This window comes from Dermacentor variabilis, chromosome 2 (genome assembly GCF_050947875.1).
Source record: "Dermacentor variabilis isolate Ectoservices chromosome 2, ASM5094787v1, whole genome shotgun sequence".
Classification (NCBI taxonomy): domain Eukaryota; kingdom Metazoa; phylum Arthropoda; class Arachnida; order Ixodida; family Ixodidae; genus Dermacentor; species Dermacentor variabilis.
The window spans coordinates 118326944-118347429 of record NC_134569.1 but is presented as its reverse complement, the minus strand read 5'-3'; the positions used below and the strand labels follow the sequence as shown (position 1 = coordinate 118347429).

The 20486-nt window shown below is 45.9% G+C and overlaps 1 protein-coding gene and 1 non-coding gene across 4 annotated transcripts in view; both read left to right on the top strand.

Annotated features, from left to right (window-relative positions):
* Positions 1-861: 861 nt before the first annotated feature.
* Positions 862-20486, top strand: part of Dgkepsilon (diacylglycerol kinase epsilon) — a 52993-nt gene continuing 33368 nt past the window's right edge. Inside the window, exons 1-6 of one of the 3 annotated variants that reach the window (XM_075681826.1) lie at positions 862-937; positions 1253-1328; positions 6776-7076; positions 8573-8925; positions 10286-10429; positions 11953-12101. In XM_075681826.1, the coding sequence (XP_075537941.1) occupies positions 1269-1328; positions 6776-7076; positions 8573-8925; positions 10286-10429; positions 11953-12101 (1007 nt within the window). In that variant the 5' untranslated portion in view covers positions 862-937; positions 1253-1268. Of the gene's footprint in view, positions 1094-1252; positions 1329-6775; positions 7077-8572; positions 8926-10285; positions 10430-11952; positions 12102-20486 lie in introns of all 3 variants that reach the window. The other 2 variants (XM_075681825.1, XM_075681827.1) reach the window with 2 other exon arrangements.
* On the top strand, positions 18125-18197 carry TRNAL-CAA (transfer RNA leucine (anticodon CAA)). Its single transcript has one exon. It is a non-coding gene; the product is annotated as a tRNA-Leu (tRNA).

The window sequence follows — 20486 nt, the reverse complement described above, 5'->3', positions numbered from 1 at the left end:
GGCGGCATATACTTATGAATCGTTCAGAATACGTTCTGCAGCGACAGTGATAAATTGGCCTTTGTCTATGAAATGAATTCACTGCGGTAAGCTTTCAACGTTCTTCAAGAGAACGGCTTGCGCGTAGTCGCACCAAAAAAGATTTTGAATGTAAGGTATTGCTGTCTTGAAGGATGGAAGGAAATTTCTGTTGTCCACACTGCAACTGTCTACCTTAGCAGCTGAACGGTGGCCTGCAGAGGGGAAGGAAATGTCAGGGAAAAGTGATAAATGAGAAGGTGCATAAGAGATATAAAAATGCTATATTTAGAACTGTACACTGCTAAGCCTCTAGCGTTCCCCATTAGATCGCGTGTTGTGCCGCACGGAGTACTTGTTTCACGGTACCGCGCCCCGTCTGCGTCGGTAGAGAATCCTGAACTGCTCTAGAAAGTCACAGAGAGTTCTGTGACCTGTTTCCTGCGAGCGCGAGGAGCCGCTTGTCCGGAGGAGCTCTCCAACCAGCTTCAACCACTGATTTTTACTATATAGAGAGAGCAATTTTAGTGAAGATCAGTGGCTTCGCAACGTTGCCCGAGGCCAACGTTCGGAGCAAGTGTTCGTGAATCAGTTAGCGTTCGAGTACACTTTGCGATGCGTGCAAAGGTATGTGAACAGTTTGTCCCAGTTTACGCCATATAGTGGCTATACGTTCCAGGTAATGCTATGTAAGACGTAAACTCCGCTCACGGAGTTACAAGTAACATCACCCTAAAATCAAGGTTTCAAAAGTTCCCGCCTATTACAGACGGCGCTACTTGTCATGCCGGATTCAGTTGGTTTGTTTACTACGCCACAGCTCCACGTGCGTTGTTCGCTTCGCTGCTTTTCGTGCGCGCGCCAGCGCCAGTCGCTCGTGAACTTCCTTGTAAAAATGGCGGATACCGCTTCAAAAATGGTACTTCGTACAACCTTTAAATATACTACGTTATGGGACAATGTGTCTAGTTTTCGTCCGTGACCGTCTTGTGTCCTAACGTGACGTCCTGTGTTTGTCGGGGTATTGGTTACAGAAACTGTCGATACGGGTTTTCCTTTGATTCGCCGAGTTACAGTAAGTATGCATGATAAACCTCTGACCGATCAGCTGTAAACGTTGCATGACTGTGTACTTGCTCTATCGCACGCTTTACCCTTGGCATGAAGATAAATCGCATCAGTACATTTACTACCATGGTGTAGCGCTGCTAACAAGCCCTCGTTGCATTCGTAGGTGGTGCTGCGAGAGAATGCTGCTCCCAATATCGGTGGCCTTGCTCTCGGTCGAAAGCTTTGCGAGATTATCTGAGGTGTGTCAGCTCTTACCAGATTTTTTATTGTGTTCTGCTAACCTCTTTGATTTTATTTCGAACGCTATTTTCCTGCTGGAATTTTGAGCGACGTTGGAAAAAAAATTTTGTCGTAACGGAGAGGGATCTTGCTGATGCAAGAGACCGGGGATTTCAAGCATTGAAAACCTTCTTTATCGTGGTCGGTTTTGTGCTTGTGTTACTGGCGTCAGAAGGTTACGGGACGCGGGTGGTACTAAAAAAGCTGAATTCCATGTCCGCGGATTTGTGTTACTCCGATTTGAAATCTGTAGGGGAGAGGTGGCAGGAACGGGACAGTTCTTGTTCGAAGTTCTTGCTCAGATTATTTGACACATAGATACAGGCTTAACTGCTCTAAATTTGCATCAGAAATTTGCTTACAATAACACAAACTTTATCTTCCAAGGTGTTCTGAAAGTTTGCAGAAAAATATTGACGAGCAATGAAATGTAACCCATTCCACCCTTCCTGTTGGGAGGAGTGGGACATCCTCGCTAAAGGAATGAGTCACATTACATATGACCCTAAATGTTGCCTCCTCGGCCTTATTTGTGGGCAAGTCAACACTGCACCAACAAGGACCTTTGCCTTTTGCAGCCCCGGCCATTTGTCTCTCTGACAGCTTTAGCGTAATGTCCTTGCTTAACACTGAACATCTGTCCAGAAGGGCAGGAAAGAAGAATGTCCATGTTTGCTTTTTCTTTCATGACCTTTGCAACTATATCCATGTCATCAATGCTCGTCCTTGCCCTCGAAAAAGGATGACTTATCTTTTTCTTAAATATCATAAAAGTATGTACAACCTTACAAAAGATCGTGTTTTTAACCTGCTCTGGGGCCTCTTGATGGTCTGTTGCTGATGTGCTTTGTGGCTCATTGTCAGCGGTTAAGGCACTCTCCAACTCAGTTTCTTCTGACGTCATGGAAACGGACTTGTCACTTGATGTGCTAGTTGTCTCTCAAACGTCTAGGTTCCCTTGCAGCACCTTACCTTTATTGCTATTCTTTATCCAGTTAATTTATCCCTTTGTTTACGTGCTTACATCTGGTAATTGTGTTCTAAAACTGATATGGAGAATGAATAGGTACTTAGAAAATTAATTTGCAATGAAAATAACCAAAACACGTCACACAGTTCAGGAGAGGTGGGGTAGACATCCTGCTAATCTCTGCATCATGCTGCCTCTTGCTCACAAGGGTACAGGACAGAGCAAAATCACTTTTCATGTGGAACATTCTTTGATTAACGCAGTGGCAGAAAACACTCCAGAAATACATGTTTTGAAGGTTTTGATTCATCCCTACACATGCCCTGCTGTGTTGGCTTTAGAGTGTTAACAAAACTGCAAATGATTTTCTGCTGTTGAAAAGGCAATTTTTCATTCACTTGCACTTCTCCACACTGAAGCGAGGACAAATTACTATAGAAATTATAAATATTTCGGCGCTATCTATGACAGGCTTCTTCAACTGCATAGCTCAAATGGTGTCTTGAACTATGTTTATATTGCTACGCGAAGGACGAGTCAGTAAGACGAACAACTATTTACAGGTTATATTTACAACTGCAGTTACAGCGCTGACCGGTTGGATTCACAGGGCGAGCCCAGTTAGTTCTTCCTTCTCTTTTCTCGAGTGATGGTGCCCACGTGCCTCATTCAAACAATCAAGTACCACACGTGGGTAGCATAACCCCTCGGCGGCAGAAGTGACGTCCTGGAGCGTCTAAATGCCATCACTGGGAGGGTGATACTGCTTCAGTTGTGTAACGTGCACGGTATCACTGGACTGGGACGCAGATGGGGCGTCAGGGGCGATCTCGTACGTGACGGGAGTCACGGGACGAAGCACTCGGTATGGGCCTGTGTAACGAGACAGCAGTTTTTCTGACAGGCCGACCTGATGCGACGGAGATCATAGAAGCACCAAAGAACCAGGTGGGAAGTGCACATCTCGGTGTCGCCGGTCGTACAAATGCCTTTGACTCTCTTGGGATTTCAGAAGGCAGTCACGGGCAATTTCCCTTGTGTGGGCACAGCGGGTGATGGTGTCAAGTGCATATTCACTGGTTGGTGCTGCGTGAACAGGGAGGGTTGTGTCGAGGGGCAGTGCTGGTTCTCTGCCGAACAGAAAGAAAAATGGGGAATAACTGGCTGTGTCATGGTGCGAGGAATTATAAGCATATGTGACAAACGTTAGAGCGAGGTCCCAGTCAGTGTGGTCTGAAGAGAGATATTTCACGAGCATGTCTGTGACAGTGTGATTGAGATGCTCTGTGAGGCCATTTGTTTGTGGATGGTATGACGTGGATAGCTTGTGCCTCATGGCACAGGACTGCAGGATGTCCGCGATAACTTTTGATGGGAATGTCCAGCCACGGTCTGTGAAAAGTTGTTGCTGAGCTCCATGTAATAAAATCACGTCGCATAGAATAAAATCGGTGACATCTGTGGCGCAGCTTGTAGGAAGCGCTCGGGTGAAGACGTAGCGCATACATGGCCACAGCGATCCACCTGTTTCTAGAGGTAGAAAGAGGAAAAGGGCCAAGTAAGTCCAAACCAACCCGAAAGAATGGTTCCGTGGGAATGTCGAGTGGTTGAAAGTACCCAGCAGAGAGCGTTGATGGTGTCTTGCGTTGCTGGCATTTCTCACATGCAGCTACATATCTTTGAACGGAGCGAGGAAGCCCTGGCCAAAAGAAGTGTCGGCGGATCCGGTCGTAGGTACGTGACACATCCAGGTGACCGGCAGTGGGGACGTTGTGAAGTTCGTAGAGAATAGCTGGGCGAAGGTGTTTAGGGATCACAAATAAATATGGGCGGAACACTGAAACAGTCCTGCGGGTAATCAGGAGGATCTGGAGACGCGTCAGCTGCAAAAGCAGTGACGTGGTTGTCTGTCACTGACCTGAGCGTGGCCACCGCTACGCCTTCAGGTAACGCTTGCTTCGTCAAGCCAAAATTGATAATGGGAAGACACGTCTGATTAGCGGCAAGGGTTACGACGGAGTGTGGCACAGAGATGTCGTGCGCCAGGAGGACATCACGAATAGGTGCGACGACATAATCGCCATCAGGCACGGTTGCCGTTGAGGCCAATTCGATGAAGGTGTGGAGGTAAGCGAGCAAATGCTGTAGTGTAGAGGGTGTTTGGTTGTTCGGGGCGAACGTCTGAAAGAAGAGGAAGCTCGAGGCACAGCGTACCGGTGGAACAGTCGATGAGGGCAGAATGCGTCCTCAGAAAGTCGAGCCGGAAGATTAGGTCATGAGGGCAACTGGTCAGCACGGTAAACAAGACTGGAACTTGGCGGCCAGCAATTCCTATGTAAACAGTCCACATACCCCTGACGGCAACAGTGGCGTCATTGGCGACGCGTATGGCTCGAGTGATGGCAGGCGTAAGAACTTTTTTGACACGACGACATAGGTTAGCACTCCTTATGCACACTTGGGCTCCAGTATCAATTAATGCTCTAAACGGAACACCATCTCCGTCTACTACAGTTAGGTTCGTGTTGGTGAAGACCGCCGATGGAGAATTTGGACAGGACGAACACGATGCAGCACTACCTCCAAGAGCTGCATGGCCTAGTCTTCCGTCCGTCGGTATGGCGAGGAAAAGCAGCGAGGTTGTGGTGACAGGGAGCGACGGTGTTGAGGCGACGGCGATCGCACGGAGGAGTGGCCGTCAGGGGCATCAGAAGTAGGGTACAGAGGGCAAGGTGAGTAATGGCGAGCGTCGGCGTATGGGCAAGGAGCAGGGAATGAGCTACAGTACGGCGGCATCCAGGTGGTGCGGCAGTGTCAGGATACATGACCAACGCAGTGGCAGCGGAAGAAGATCGGTTTGTCGTCTGGGGTTCGCCATTCAGCAGGATTGCTTGGTCTGGGAGTGAAATACGGGTCATTACAGGTTGTGGACATGGGAATGGGTGCCGAATCAGGTCGGGAGACAAGGAAGGTAGTAGGAATGCCAAGGTTTGCAATTTCTTGCCGCACAACTGCTTGAATAACGGAAATAGTAGGGGCTGCTTGGTTGAAGGTACCGTCCAGGGGGTCATGGATAAAGGGGGGCCGGACTCGCCTCTTCAATCTCACGGCGAACAATATGTGTGATGTTCTCTTGAAATGATCATGTGGCGGTAAGAGCACAGCAAGAGGACGTGACAGGGGTGTTTGGGAGCCGTGAAAACTGTGGGACGACACGGCGGCTTTTGGCTACCTCGAAGCGGCGGCATTCTTTGACGATGGCTTCGACGGTAGAAACGTCGTTATAGACGAGCAAATTGAAGGCATCGTCCGCGATGCCTTTTGGGATATGGTCTACCTTGTTAACCTCAGTCATGTGCTCGTCGACTTTCCGGCAAAGCACGAGCACTTCCTGTATGTAGGAGACGTATGATTCGGTTGACGACTGGACACGGCTGGCGAGCTCTTTTTACGCAGCCTGTTGATGACCTGACAGGTTGCCAAATAGCTCGTGAAGCTGCTCTTTGGAGATGTCCCAGCTGGAGAGCTCGATTTCATTGGTGTGAAACCAGACACGCGGTGTCCCGTCCAAATAAAAGATCACATTGGCAAGCATGATAGCAGGGTCCCAGTGGTGGCTTTGGCTAACACGCTCGTACATGCTGAGCCAATCGTCGACGTTAACATCATTTTGGGCAAAGAATGTCCCAGGATCACGGAGACTAGGAATCGTAACGTACGTTGTGGTTGGCGCCGCAAGTGTAGGTGGCGACGGGGTGGTTCCATCGCAAGCCATGGCTTAGAAGATGACGGTGTGGCCGCTTTGGAGCTTCGTGGCGAGGACGGGGAACATTCCACCTCCACCACAATGTTACGCAGAGGACAAGTAAATAAGACAAGCAACTATTTACAGGTCATATTTACAACAGCAGTTCCAGCGCTGACCGGTTAGATTCACAGAGCGAGCCCAGTTTGTTCTTCCTCCTCTTTTCCCGAGTGACGGCGCCCACGCACTTCGTTCAAACAATCAAATACCACATGCGTGTAGCAATATGTTTATATTTGGGTTGACACAGGCATCCAACCATCCCTCTCTTCCTGCCTCTCACGTACTAGTGTGTGCAGTTTGTAGGTTCAACTTTCTCACGGAACCTACGCCACGTAAAGATTTAATGCCGGCGATACAAATTCCCTGACGGGGAACTGTGGAACGACCATTTGTCGCCACTTAGATGAAATAAATTCTCCTGTTAGTACCACTTTCATGAATCAAGATTGCGATTACATTTGTTTGATATTAAGCAGGTGTCAACTCTCATCATTTATCCATGGCTGTCAATATCTGCATGTGATATAATGGTGTTGTGGCATTTTGGAGTTCTGGTTCACTCATGCAAACATGCAGAAAATATTGTAGGAAAACTGTGCTGCAGCAAACACTTCTGCGTCTTCTTTCAGGTTACAGTTTATTTAGGAATGCTGCTATTCATAATCTTTCTCATATGGAGGTGCTTTAAGAAAGCTCCTGTCTACGAGGTGCCAGCATGGGACATCACCAAGGGACACCGTTGGTCTGTAACGGACATCCTTAGCCGCACAGGATACTGTAGCGTCTGTGAGAATCTCATTGTGGATGGCCTCTTCTGCGACTGCTGTGGCATGTGCGTGGATCACTGCTGTCGGGGTGCGGCTGACAAAAATTTCGGATGCAAGGTTCTGTCCTGTGGCGGCGATTCCATCAATCATCATTGGGTAAAAGGTATGTTATGTTCAGATGTGGTTTAACGTTTCTAGCTCCACATTTTGTTGCACTTTCAGTCATTGTTTACATATTGTTGCTATTGTGAGTGCATTTATATAATTCTTAGCTTGATAGAATGGCAGAGCATCTTCTTGGTACTTTTTACAACAGGATTCGCAGTGGCTACATGCGGGACTTGCCTGATAACTGCACTCTGTTTCAGTAGTTCCTTGCAGCAGAGCCAAGGCTACAAGATTTGCTATTGCAGATTTGAGCAACGAGATCAGCTATAGTTTAGAACCTGTCGCTACAAGTGATCTTGTAGGCAGGTGTTTACTAAGAAGCTTCTCTGCAAGTTGCAGCTATGGTATATTGTGCACTTTTGCTTTGTTTTTGAATAAAATGTTTATTGAGGCTTGATACTGATGATAGAGTTCTCCACTTGTTCGAATGATATCTTGCAAGGAACAAAATAATTCTTGTAATGGTGCCATATAGATATTAATTTGCATATTAAAAGTACAGACATTTACTTTCTTTGACAGAGGTTAAATTCATACGTGTGATCGGGACAGCCACAACACTGTGGAGGAGTCCTTCCTGGGTAGTGCTTCGTGCTTCACAAAAATGAAATGACACTCGCAGACTCACTTGTGTGGTATCGTTCCAAGCTGCTATCTTAATGAAAGAAATGAAAAAGTCGGCATTGAACACGCTTGGAATTGTGTGAAGTGGGCGTGCTAAATGTACATGAATTCTAATTAAGAAAACAGTTGCACTTACGAATGTCAGTGAGTGCACCATGTACAAGTGGGTGTTAAAAGAGGGGTTAAGAGGTGGCGCCATGATTCTGTGCGACACTTGCCCGGGTGCTCCATCTGAATTCTCTGCTTCTGTGTTTCTGCAATGCTTTGTGATGCGTTACTACCTGCATTATGGCTGAGACCTGCTCAAAGAGGGCACCACAGTCTTGTAAGAAGTAGTAAGAAGTGCTGACAGCGTGTTTTCTCTTTAGTTCTTGTAAGTGTGAGTGCCTGTGTGCCCTAATGTGTCTTTTTATTTTTGATTATTGTTCTTATTTCAAATCAATTTTAGCTTTTGCTTGTACGTGAAAGGAAATAGCTAGAGATGGTGCTGCTTCCAACCTATCCAGTTAAGCCCCATTTAACACTACATACCTAAGTCCACCAGCAAGTTATGCAGTAGGAAAGTACAATAAAATTTTTCGGACTGAATTTGAAAAATGTTATTGCAGAATAATTAACTTGTTATTATCAGTGATTGGCTACAGTTTGCCAGTTATAAATGCAGGCATCGTGAGGAGCAGGCACTGTATTTTCACAGTAGCGTTACTAGTCCTGTGTTCATCAAATCCATTCTCGGGGTAAACATGTTGCTTTGGAAACAGTGGAGAACTGACCTATTGGTACAGCTTAACTTAAATATTTTGCTTTTAGTGTTCCTTCAAGGGCATTCAGGACACCTCTGGTTCTTATCTCACTGAACGTGCACAGGCAATACCTCTCCAAACAGCCGGTGTACGGTGTGCGACGAGCTGTGCGGACTGGAGGCAGCCCTGACTGACTTCCGGTGCTGCTGGTGTCAGCGGACGGTGCACACCGGGTGCACGGGCAAGCTTGCTGAGGTGTGCGACCTGGGGCGGCACCGGGCATGTGTGGTGCCACCATACTGCGTTCGACTGCGCATGGTTGGCTGGAAAGGGAGGCGTCATCTGGTTGTGCGCGGCGTCAGCCCTCCGAGCTACAGCCCCTGGAGCCCGCTCATTGTAGTGGCCAATCGTCGCAGTGGCAACAATGATGGCGAGCATGTGCTCAGTGCCTTCCGTGGCATCCTCAATCCAGCACAGGTCATTAGCAGTTGCTTGATATGGAAAGTTGACATCCATTTGAAAGGGAACATTGAAACTTTATTGTGAACTTGAATGTATGCTCTGAATTACCATATGGAGAAAGCAGACAGTGAAGCCAGATAAAACATAGGGGAAATTATTCATGTTTAATTGAAACATAAAGATAATAAAGAAAAGAAAAATGAAAGTGGACCAAGAACTTCCCACAAGTGGGAGAAGAACCCACATCTTCCCTATTACGCATGCTGTACTTTATCAATTCGGCTGTTGTAATGGCCATCTGCCCGCCCACTTTCTTGGATGTTTGTGTATGTGTACAAGATTAGCCCTGGGATTGTTAGCCGCCACTGCTCATGGCCATGGCAGCAGATGTGAAGTGTCCTTTTAACCATTGGTGTCACATAACAGATAACTTCCCCTGTGTTTTTTCTAGCTTCATTGTCTGGTTTTCTCCATGCAGTTCTAATCAAAAAGCAAATCTGACCCCTCAATTCCCCTTATTCTTCTCACTAAAAGTTTATAGTATTTTGAGCAAGCACTGTCCATTAATTTTCTGTTTTTTTTTTCTTTTTTTGAGGTGAAAGGAAGGTCAAGATTTAGGCCACTAAACAGTCCCTAAGGTAGCGGCTTTGCCTTGTTAGTAATCTATATGAGCTGTATATGTGGCATGTTGCTAACAAGAATTTCCGAAAAGGCAACAGGACACTTCTGTTACCTCTTTATTCACCCTTATCTGCAATGTGCTATGTTCATTGCTCATATGGCCCACAAAAGTTGGAACTCCAGTGCCACAGGTAACAGCAGTAGCTGTTTCTCAGCTTGGCTTTAGCAACAACCTTTTTTTTGTCATTTGTTACTGCGACCTGTTGCTATAATTACCATGTTGTGTTAACCTTGTGCAAAACTAAAAGCCGGGCATTGCTTTAACTATAATTCTTTACCATTACTATTTGTCAACATTGTATGTTTTGAAGAAGGTTAGACAGCCTCTGTGCAAGCACCTGATGCAACCACATAGGTTGTGTTCGGTGCACCTGGTGACATCTTAAGAATTTATGACAAGCTCAATCCAGAAAGCCACTCGTGCCTGCTAATTGTGCTTTCGTGCTCCAGAACATAGTTGCTGAAAGGTGTCACTATTGAAGGAAGTTGGTTTTCACAATAATGTCACACAAATGAGTTACTGCAATGATGCATCTGTCCAAATTCTTCTTGTGTTGAACCACACTGTATTTGCGGCTGCATTCTAAGGTTGTTGTTCCTGAACCGCTGTTATGAGTTGTAGTATTCAGCCATTGAAAACAGTTGGTGGATAAATGCTATCATGATTAAGTGATTCTGTGAATTCTTTGTGCAGGTGGTGGACTTGAATGATTTGCCACCAGAATCGGCACTCGAGTGGTGCCACCTGATCAAAGGTCACACATGTCGGATCATTGTGGCTGGGGGTGATGGCACAATCAACTGGATTTTTACTGTCATAGACAGGCTGAAGCTAGAGGTATGTTCTCATTGCATTTGCTGTGACTGCATGACCGGCATTTGATCATCCTTTATGAGGTACAGTGTCAGTAGCAGGCAAAACTTGTGTGGTGTACCACCGGTTGCGAAATATGCACTGAGAAATTTGAAAAATGGCAACATTTCCTTGGCATATGGTAAATGGGCCTCAGGGTTATTTTTTCTGGCTTACAATGTGCCATGGAACTTGGAGCTTAATGAAGGACAGCTTTTCTTTAGCATTGTTACATGGAAGTGCATGCTAACCCCCTCCCCCCCCCCACACACACCTTGAAACTTTGCAGATGTGTCTGCTGAATCTTTACGAATTTAATGTTGACAGGCAGGCAGTGGCACGTTTCAACACCACAAAGCCGTTAATTGGACGTTTGCCACAAAAAATGCACCCGCCCATCCATCAGCGCCTATTCAGACGTCAGTGCAGCATGGATACTGACCCTTGACGGGTCCCACAAAAGGCCGCAACCCCACCATTACGTGGCAGCCTGAGCTAAGGATGAAAGGGTGGCCCCATCCAATGCTACCAAACAATGACGGCGAGCCTGGATTCACAAGTTGCGATCTTGCCTTTGGAGGCAGAGTTACTGCGGAGTGTTGCGAGCATGGGCGTGGTATCGCAACAGAGTCGATGATTGTGATTTGCTGCTGGACACACTTCAGATTTCCTAGGCGAGCCTACTAGGGAAGACAACAATATTAAAAGCTGAGACTTTTCGAGCAGTGGACAGAGGGTCCTGATGTGAATTCGGATGTTTAACTTGCTCCTGCATGGAGTGGGCTTCCGTAACTGGAGCCCTAGCCGTAGCTGTAGGTCTGTAGCAGTCAATGGGCTTGGTGGATTCCTTGCCCTAACGCCACCCTAGGCTGCAACAGCAGATATGTGTGAATGAAAGCTTGATTTACAAGATGCAAAATAGGAACCCAACTGGCAATGCCACATTGAAGTTATTGCTGCAGCATTCTGTTATGCCAGAGATTTCAGCAGAAGAAAGAAGCTGAAACCCCATACGATTTCAACTTTTGGTGTCATTGCATCTGCCTTTTACCACACATCTAAGTGACTGGCCATGGTAGCTCTGTAGCTATGACATTCTGCAGCTGAGATCAAGGTCATGCTTTACACAGTCGAAGCCCACAATAACGAAATTCTGAGAATGAAATTCTCGCCACAACACAATATTTTTGTGTGCCTGGCAAATGACCATAGGTTCAATGCTTTTTGTATCTTTCAAAGACGAAACATCACTAAACTGAAATCCTGCATCAACAAAATCTGCCACTACATTAGATCCAATATTGTCTACACAAAAGTACGCAAAATTACTTTAGTACCAAGCTTTGGGGCATGTTGAAGAACCCTTTGTCGGAGACCTCTGCTATGGTGTTTCTAGCCCCTGTGTTACTTGGGGACATTAAATTCCAGTTCAGTCAAACCTCTTAAGTGCACAAGTAATTCCATGTGGTAGGGAGAAGTGACGCCATTGCATTGCTTGGGGTTTGCAGCCTCTTCCTCCTCTCTGCGTCCTGCCACTGGGCACTGGCAATGACTTTGCACGGGTCTTTGGCTGGGGCGAGGGCTACAGCTCATCAGACATCAATGTCATCGACGTCGTGGACAGCATTAACCAAGCTAAAGTGGAGAACATTGACCGGTATGTGAATATTATGCAGAAAGTAGAAGAACGTTGCCAAGGTTGGTGGTATTTTGGAGAGTCTTTCAGATAGAGGCTGACAAGATTAAATTAGAACTTGAAAAATGAAAGAAGTAGTTTGATGTTGCCTGTAGACAAGTTGAATCTTAAAGTACATTTAGGTACTTAAGTGACAGTTACCATAGCAACTACAATGACGATTGTTAAGATAATTTTGCTGCTCAATTGCCATGTTTATCCTCTTGGTGAATCACCATGAACTCATGTTAAAATGTTTAACATAATGCAGTGTGGAGCCGATTACTGCAGTGGGCACCTGCACAGGTCTTGGCATATTTTGATGAAAGCATGCGTCATGGCAATGAATCAATCATTGCTCTATGTTAAAGGCCTTAGTTAAATATAGTAAATACTGTATTTACTCAAATCTAATGCGCACTTCTTTTCTGATAAAACAGGTCCAAAAATTGCATGTGCGTTAGAATAGAGTACGACCCTAAATGTGCGTTACCATATCGCCATTGGCATTTCAAAATGGCCGTCTCGTACACGCTTCAAGCCTAGCTGCCGTAGCTTTCTCCACGTGCTGCAGTAGGGGTGCTTAGGCATTGCTTCCTTTGGCCTAAGTTATTGCACCGTCCATCTTCTCATTTTCTGCGTTTGCTCTACCATCATGGAAGTGCCAACTGCAAAAACATCCAGAGTTCATCACGATGCCACAATTAAGAGGAAAGTGATCATGTGTGCAGAGACAGATGGAAATCAGGCCGCATCACGGGCATTCAGAGTTCCTGAAACTAGCGTGCGGGACTGGTGCAAACAGGAAGGGCGTTTTACACCGGCGGCAGCTACGTAAGGCGCGGCTGCATGGCTCCTATCTTGAAAGTGATTTGCGGCGGAGACAAGAGTCTATGCATCTAGGTGCACCGCACTGTGTTCTCGTCGCTCAGTTCACTTTGAAGGGAGAGGCTGAACAAATGTCAATTCCCTTGCTCCTGCTACTGCACTTCGTCGCTCCAGCATTTTGATAAAGAGTTTCCGCTGTCATTGAGTGAGACGTGTTCACGTTTGCTTGTGTGTGCGTGACACCATGCTTGTTAATTTAGCTAGTAAGTGAATGTTTAAAGGTTTGTATGGCTGATAAAACTACTATACTTACTTTTCGTATAGCTGTCTACTAATTTGCTATTGTAATTGATGCTTTGCCTTTCGGGTGAAACTGACTTTTTTTATTTATCGCAACTTTAGTGCATTGGGAGTAAGTCTTTGTTTTTTACAAATGAGAGAAAGTTGTATTTCTGCATGAAAGCATGAGGTGCGCGGTACTGTAAAGGAGTTTTCTTTTTTTTAGGTCATGGCATACGGGTACGCGTTACAATTGAGGGCACTTTACAATTGAGTAAATACGGCATGGTTTCTTTATGACATTGTTAATTTCAGTGAGAATCGTTACACCGTCCTCTGTTTTCAGTAGTTTCTCCTTGCATTCTGTTCATGCAAATGTATGTTACTTCCCATGAGAATGTCTCTATTGAACAAATATGTTGTTTTTTGTACATTATATAACTACACTCTTAAACATAGTCTAGCTTCTTATTACGGTTTCTTAGACAGGCCTAATTTATGTAGTAAATATGTTATCTGCATAGCTGATACGCAACTGTCATTAATATATAACTGAAGAGCCTCACCTCTGGGCCTGCCATTGCATGCGTAAGTAAAAAACCAAAGTACAGTTGAACCCGACTATATCGAACCCGTTTACATCGAATTATTCTATATATCGAACAATTCCTGGACACGATATAGTTACAATGAGTATATATCGCAAAAATTACGCTTACATCGAACAAAAATAGCAGCGACACCCGATATATCGAACGTCAAGCGGCGGAAAGTGCCCCCGGAAGTTGGCTTTCCCTCGCGGTGGCGGAGAAAATCCGGCTGCGCAGCTCCATCCAACCGCTCTCCCTACCGTGACCGCGCCCGACCGCGCTGCCTCGGACAAGCCGTCGGCACCCTCCCTGCAAAAAATGACCCTGGCCCGCCCACAGCGCTTGCTCAGACAGCCAATCAGATGCTCTTGTGCCCTCGTCATGCAAGATGGCGAAAGTGCGACTTGTCTCGCTAATTTTGTGTGCGCCTTGTAGGCCTCCCGCAGTGTTGCCGTGATGAAGTGGAAGAATTTGCCTTTCGTCGTGAAGCTCGCAATCATAAATCGTGTCGAACGCGGTGAGAAGTCGGATGTCCCCGCAGAGCACAAGATTCCGAGGAGCACTCTCGGCACGATCTTAAAGAATAAGGGGGAGATTAGGGCTAAAGCGTCCAAACTCGCAACCCGGTGCCCGTGGCGCCCGACCCGTACGCACGGCCGTGTACGAGTGGTTAATCTGAAATTGCTTCAGCCGTGCCGACTTCCGCGTGCTCGGTGATGACCGTAAATTCTGATGAATGCGACGAAGCCGTTGGCAGTGTTGCCGAAGTTTGGAGCGAACTGTGAGAATTTCCGGAAGCTGTTGACGAATCAACGGTGGATGAGTTTGTGAGCGCAATTTATGTGTCGCGACCACGTGAGAGCCCGAAAACGAAGACTACATTGCCAACATCGTACCGAGCACAAGTGAAAGTGGGCACAATGAGGAAAGCAACGACGGTCCTTGGCCCACATCCTCCGAAGTGATTGGTGCGCTCGCACTAGTCCGGTGCTTCTGCGCGAATGCGGAAAGTTGCGGCCTCAGCTGCTCCGACTCCTTAATGTGGAAAAGTGCGTGCGTCGCAGGCAGCGAAATTGCCAAAGCAGAAGAAAATGCAGGACTATTTCGTGCGAAACTAAGCTAGTTTAATCAATAAAGTGATTTTATAAATGGTATGTGCTTTTATGACATCCAATTATTTAGCAGGCTTATATCGAATTATGCTCTATATCGAACTGATAGGCGTTTTTTTGCGAGTTCGATATAGCCGGGTTCGACTGTAGTACTGACGCCGTGCCTGCGTGTGGCCTTCGACGTTAATGGTTCGGCACATTATTTTTAATCTTATAGGGCATTGCTCTTGATGAGGAACTCATGATAATAGATCGAATATTTTTTTTTTCCATGCCGCTCCATGCACTGTAATGCAGTGTGTGCAGTCCGTACAGCTGCTGTAGGCATTGGCTCTAGCCATTGTGCTCCATAAAGGCGTCTTGATGCAAACGAAATGTCTGATGCACAAAAGCTTGTTTTTTTTTTTTTTCACACAAATGCTAGAAGTCATGCACACTGCAGAATGGTCTTCAGTATACTGGTTGCAACAGTAACCCCAAATGCCTGTGTTGCAGTGCGTGCAGCGCAGCTCCTTGCGTGCATCAAAATGCTTGTGGTGTGCTTTTATTTTATACGAGATGGAAACTGGCATAGTGCAGTAGAAAACTAGCCTCTAACGAAACTGCACCATGCTGGCACCAAAGCACCTCAGTGTGCCCCTTGTATCCATTATAACCACTGTGTCGGAATGAAAAATAAAACTAAAAATGAAAAAAAAATGATAGGTTTTACGAAACCACAACCGAAATGTTATTTATTATTTTGTTTCGGAGTGAAACTAAAATATCTTTTTATCAGATTTTGGTTCAAGGGGAAAGTCGGCAACCTGAAACAACTGCCATGAAGCATTGTCAGAATTAGCGCTTATCTTAGGGGTCTGCGTAAGTGCGTATCTCAGGCAGAGATAGTGCAAGCGATAGCCGGTTGAGCGCTCTGCTAAGCTACTGCTCAGTGCCCTAGCAGATCAACGTCATGGCAAAACCCAAAGCTTGTGGGCTGAAGAGCTTATTGTTTAGTTTTCTGTGGGTACAATGCTTTGTTACCAAAGTTTTATCACTCGTTTAAGTTTAAGTTCGCTTTATCAGAAAAGGCATTGTCAAATTTTGACAAGTATACTCGATGATGTGCCACTTCTGAAATCATGCCCAGTGCCTTGACTCAAGACACTGAGCATGATCTTAGAATTCATAATTTACTTATTGAGAAAAATAAATACTATGTTTTTATCATTACATTGCTTTGAAAATTTGTGTGTAGAGCAATACCATTATGAACCTTTCAGGATAATTTTTTTTTTCATTCTGGAGCAGAGCCGCAACAGAGTTTTTTTTCAGTGGAACGGAGCTAAAGCCAGAACGAAAAGCATTTCATTCCAACACCCCGGTTATAACACATTTGAATGCCTTTACAACCACTTACAACAACTGGTTCTAAAACGAAATGACTTGCATAACGAAATATTTCAGATGTTCCAGCTAAATTCCCATCTGCCATGTGTATTGTGAACACCTCTATAGTAAAGACCACTACAGCGAATGTGCCTTTACAATAAAAGAATATAGGCGTCTCTGAGGGCTGATTTGTTGCTTTACAACGAATGTGCATAGCGGTATCACCATATCGCTCCGTAGCCACCACTAAGTGGTAGTGCGTAAAGGAAGCTCCACCGGGCCGAAGAGTCCAGATATTACAGTAATGGTAGCCGTTCTCCCCTCCTCCTACTTTCAACTGACGGGTTGACCTGCTCGGAACTAATGAATAACACCCTTGAAGCTATGAAGAACAGAATGGGGAGGTGAAGGCCAATGAAGGCAACAGTGATGAAGAGCCTGCAGACTACCGTAAAAACCCACGTATAACATGAACCCGCATGCAGTACGAGGTAAAATTTTTGGGATGCAAAATGGAAAAAAAAGTTTTATCCACGTATATTGCGAGTTAGGAAAACTGGAGGAAAGCATTTACTTAAATTGTACTCCGCACTTCAATCGCTGTCTTCCTCAGCTGTGCTCTCTTTGGATAGTTCCTTGTCGGACATATCTTCCCAGAGGTACTGATCCTCTGTGCCATTGAGTGCGTTCGAGATGCCGCACTTCTTGAATGCGCGACACACGAGGTCCTCTGGTATGCTGGCCCATGTGTCCACAGTCCACTTGCATTGCGTGGCTAGCGAAGCCCGCTTCAGCCGCCCGGTCGGCGTCACTACAGGCTCACCTGAGCGCATCCAATCTGCATAACACCACTTGACTGCATCCTTGAACAGCTTGTTCACGCAAACGTCTAAGGGCTGCAGCTGACAACAGTGCGCCGGGCCGCCTACACCAGACGGACTTTATCCAGTCGAGCACAAGATTCTCTTTCATCCAGCCTTTCTCATGGCTTCTCATGACTGCATTTTTTGGCAGCTCCTCACCTTTAGGCACTGTCTTGTGCTTGAAGACGACATTGGGAGGGAGCTTGCCTCCATCTGCCGTGCACGACCACATGACGGTAACTCGCATTTTCTCATTGCCAGTGGACGGGACATAAAATTGTTTAGAGCCCTTTTTGTTCATGGTGAGGGGCGATGGCATGTCCAGATAAACCAGCATTTGATTTGCCCTAGCTGGAAGTTCTTGGACTGGCAACGATTCTGGCAGCTTTTGCGAAGTCGAAGTTCGGTGGCTTAAGGAAAATCCAGTATGGCACATGTAGCGATAAATCCAGTGCTTGCTCGCTTTGAAGGCGGAGCTCAGTAGCCCTTTTTCTTTTACAAGCTCTTTAGGTTTTGCCTGCATAAACTCCATGCTTACAGCTAATGAACGAGAAGAAAGGGGGTTAACCGAGGGGCCCGATTTTTATTAGTCATATCATAAGAAGCCAACAAGCACTGACACCAAAGACAACACAGAGGAAATTACATGTGCTTAATAAATGAAATAAAGAGACGATAAATTATTGGAAATTAAAGTGGATGAAAAAACAACTTGCCGCAGGTGGGAACCGAACCCACAACCTTCGCATTTCGCGTGCGATGCTCTACCAATTGAGCTACCGCGGCGCTGTTTGCCCGTCCACTTTCTTGGGTATTTATGTGTCCTAGTAGAACCCTGGGAGTGTTAGCCAGCGCCACTACTCACAGACCTTGGCGGCGGATGTGGAACGTGCTTCTTGCCGCAGGTGTCACGAGAACGTCACGGACACATAAATACTCAAGAAAGTAGATGGGGAAACAGCGCCGCGGTAGCTCAATTGGTAGAGCATCGCACGCAAAATGCGAAGGTTGTGGGTTCGGTTCCCACCTGCGGCAAGTTGTTTTTTCATCCACTTTAATTTCCAATAATTTATCGTCTCTTTATTTCATTTATTAAGCACATGTAATTTCCTCTGTGTTGTCTTTGGTGTCAGTGCTTGTTGGCTTCTTATGATATGCTTACAGCTAGGTGCACGGCCTACGAACTCAGTCAGGGCGAATTTGATGTCTGGGAATGTCTCGCTCTTAGGGCTGCGAAAGCTTCTTTGCCTTCCGCTGCACGCGAAAGGGGCTTCCTTCTCTTGATGCCATCTGCGAATGCTTCCCTCGTTGACGCCAAACTTCCTCCCGGCTACACTGTTGCCGATGTCCTGTGTGGGTAAAATAACCTTTCTCTTGAAAGCAGCCGAGTACTGTTTTTGTGGTACAAACGTCTTGGTCCTTCAATGAGGAATAAAAAAGATGTACTTCGTTTTGCACATGTGCAGCCAAGGTGCGCACTCAACAATAAAAAAACAATGCTGTAGTCACGCAGCAATAACGAAACCAAAACTTCTAGCCCAAATTTCTGACTGATATTTTCGTTTCGATACGCATATAGTACGAGGTGAAAATAAGGGATGCTAATAATAGGAAAAAAACTGTATTTATGCAGGTTTTTACGATCACCAAGAATGTTGACAAGACAGGCAATCATGGCACTTGACTCTCTGCAGATTCACCTTGCGTTACTCCTGAATTTCACTGCTGAGCAAGCCACAAACCTTGTTTCCATAGCGTTGCCTGCAGTAGCACATTTCGTTGAACGATATATGAAGAAGAAAATTAGCTATTTATTTCACTAACTAGAAGGTTAGAGCACTTTGTTATAAAACTGTTTGTGTGGTGTTTAAATGGCCAATATCGTCATCTGTTGGCAACAAAAGCCGACCAGGCAGGCTCCGCTTAATTCGGAAGTGGCTCTCAGCTTACAGAACCCTGCTCACTTCTCACAAACTGCCCTCGCAAGCATGAAGGAAAAGGGCTCAGCACGGAAATCTTGGGCCCGCAAGTTGCGCAGTGATTAGTTTTGCGCACCTCTGTCATGTAAGTCTTTTGAGCTAGCTACCATAGTGCGGGTGTGACGTGCTATGGCTTCAGTAAATCCAAAGTCCAATGCAAAATTCTTCACTAAAATGAGAAATTGTAGAAGTGAATGGGAAAACAAGATGGGGTCGGATTTGTTCTGATCGTGCGTGGAACCCTGAAATGCCGTTCTCAGAGCCCAGTTTGAGAACTTCAGCCGAAGAGAATATATGTCACATGGTAAGAGCTCGCTTACTACGTGATGCCTGTGGTTAAAAGGGTGCATCCACTGCAGTAGGTGTTAGAGGGTGCTGTGGCGCACACTCCCGAGAATATCCAAGTACAGTGAAATTTTAATAATTCAAAATATTTTCTTTCGTTTGGATGAATAATTTGGACTGCTCTGTTGTTCCCAGCAAAGGCCTGTGTATTTGACTAGAGAAAAGCTTCCAAGAATTTGAACTCTCAAAACCATGCAGCAGTTATTTTGAACAAAATCTCTCACTCCCATACACTGCTCTTCGGACAAGGCCAAGCCAAAGGCAAAGGTTCTATGCGTCTAGCTACCATGATGTTGCGTGCCCTAAAAACGATGAAGGATCTTTGAGACGCCGAGACTCAACCAGAGCAAGCAGAGCAGTGTGTGCCATTCTTTCCCATCAGGCTTAAAAGGTGCAGGAAAGATTAAGCACGCACTTGCATATGCATCTTCCCTCCTTCCCCTAGAGCACACTTGATCATGCTCCTGTGCACTTTGCTCCCTCCTCCACCCTCCCTACTAGTGTGTGCTTTATCATGTTACTGTGCACTCACCTACGCCCCCCTCCCAGCATGTGCTTGATCATGTCATCTCCAACATTGGGCAGGCAGTGGCATGCGCGAGTCAACCCGCTATCCTTCTTGGTTCACCTTTACACATTTTCCCTTGTACCCACAGCAAATGGTGCACAAGGCATGATCTTATCACACTTGGACTTTATACGGAACCTAGGCTTCTTCCGGCACATGTCGCATGCTGATGGAGGAAAGATAAGGCGTTTTCAATGTGAGCTCAGTGGCAGTTTTGGTTTTGCATGCTGTAGTGCACAATTGATCAGACCTTATACAGTAAACTTCTGTTATTCGGCTCCAGTTAATTCGATGTTTTGGTTCATTCAATTCAACCTAACGTCCCAGCCGGTGCCCATACATTTATTTTTATCTGCCCGAACTTCCGCTATTTCGATCTCAAAGTTGGATTTTGCCATGTAATTGGAACTTCACTGGTCATTTTCGCCTCAG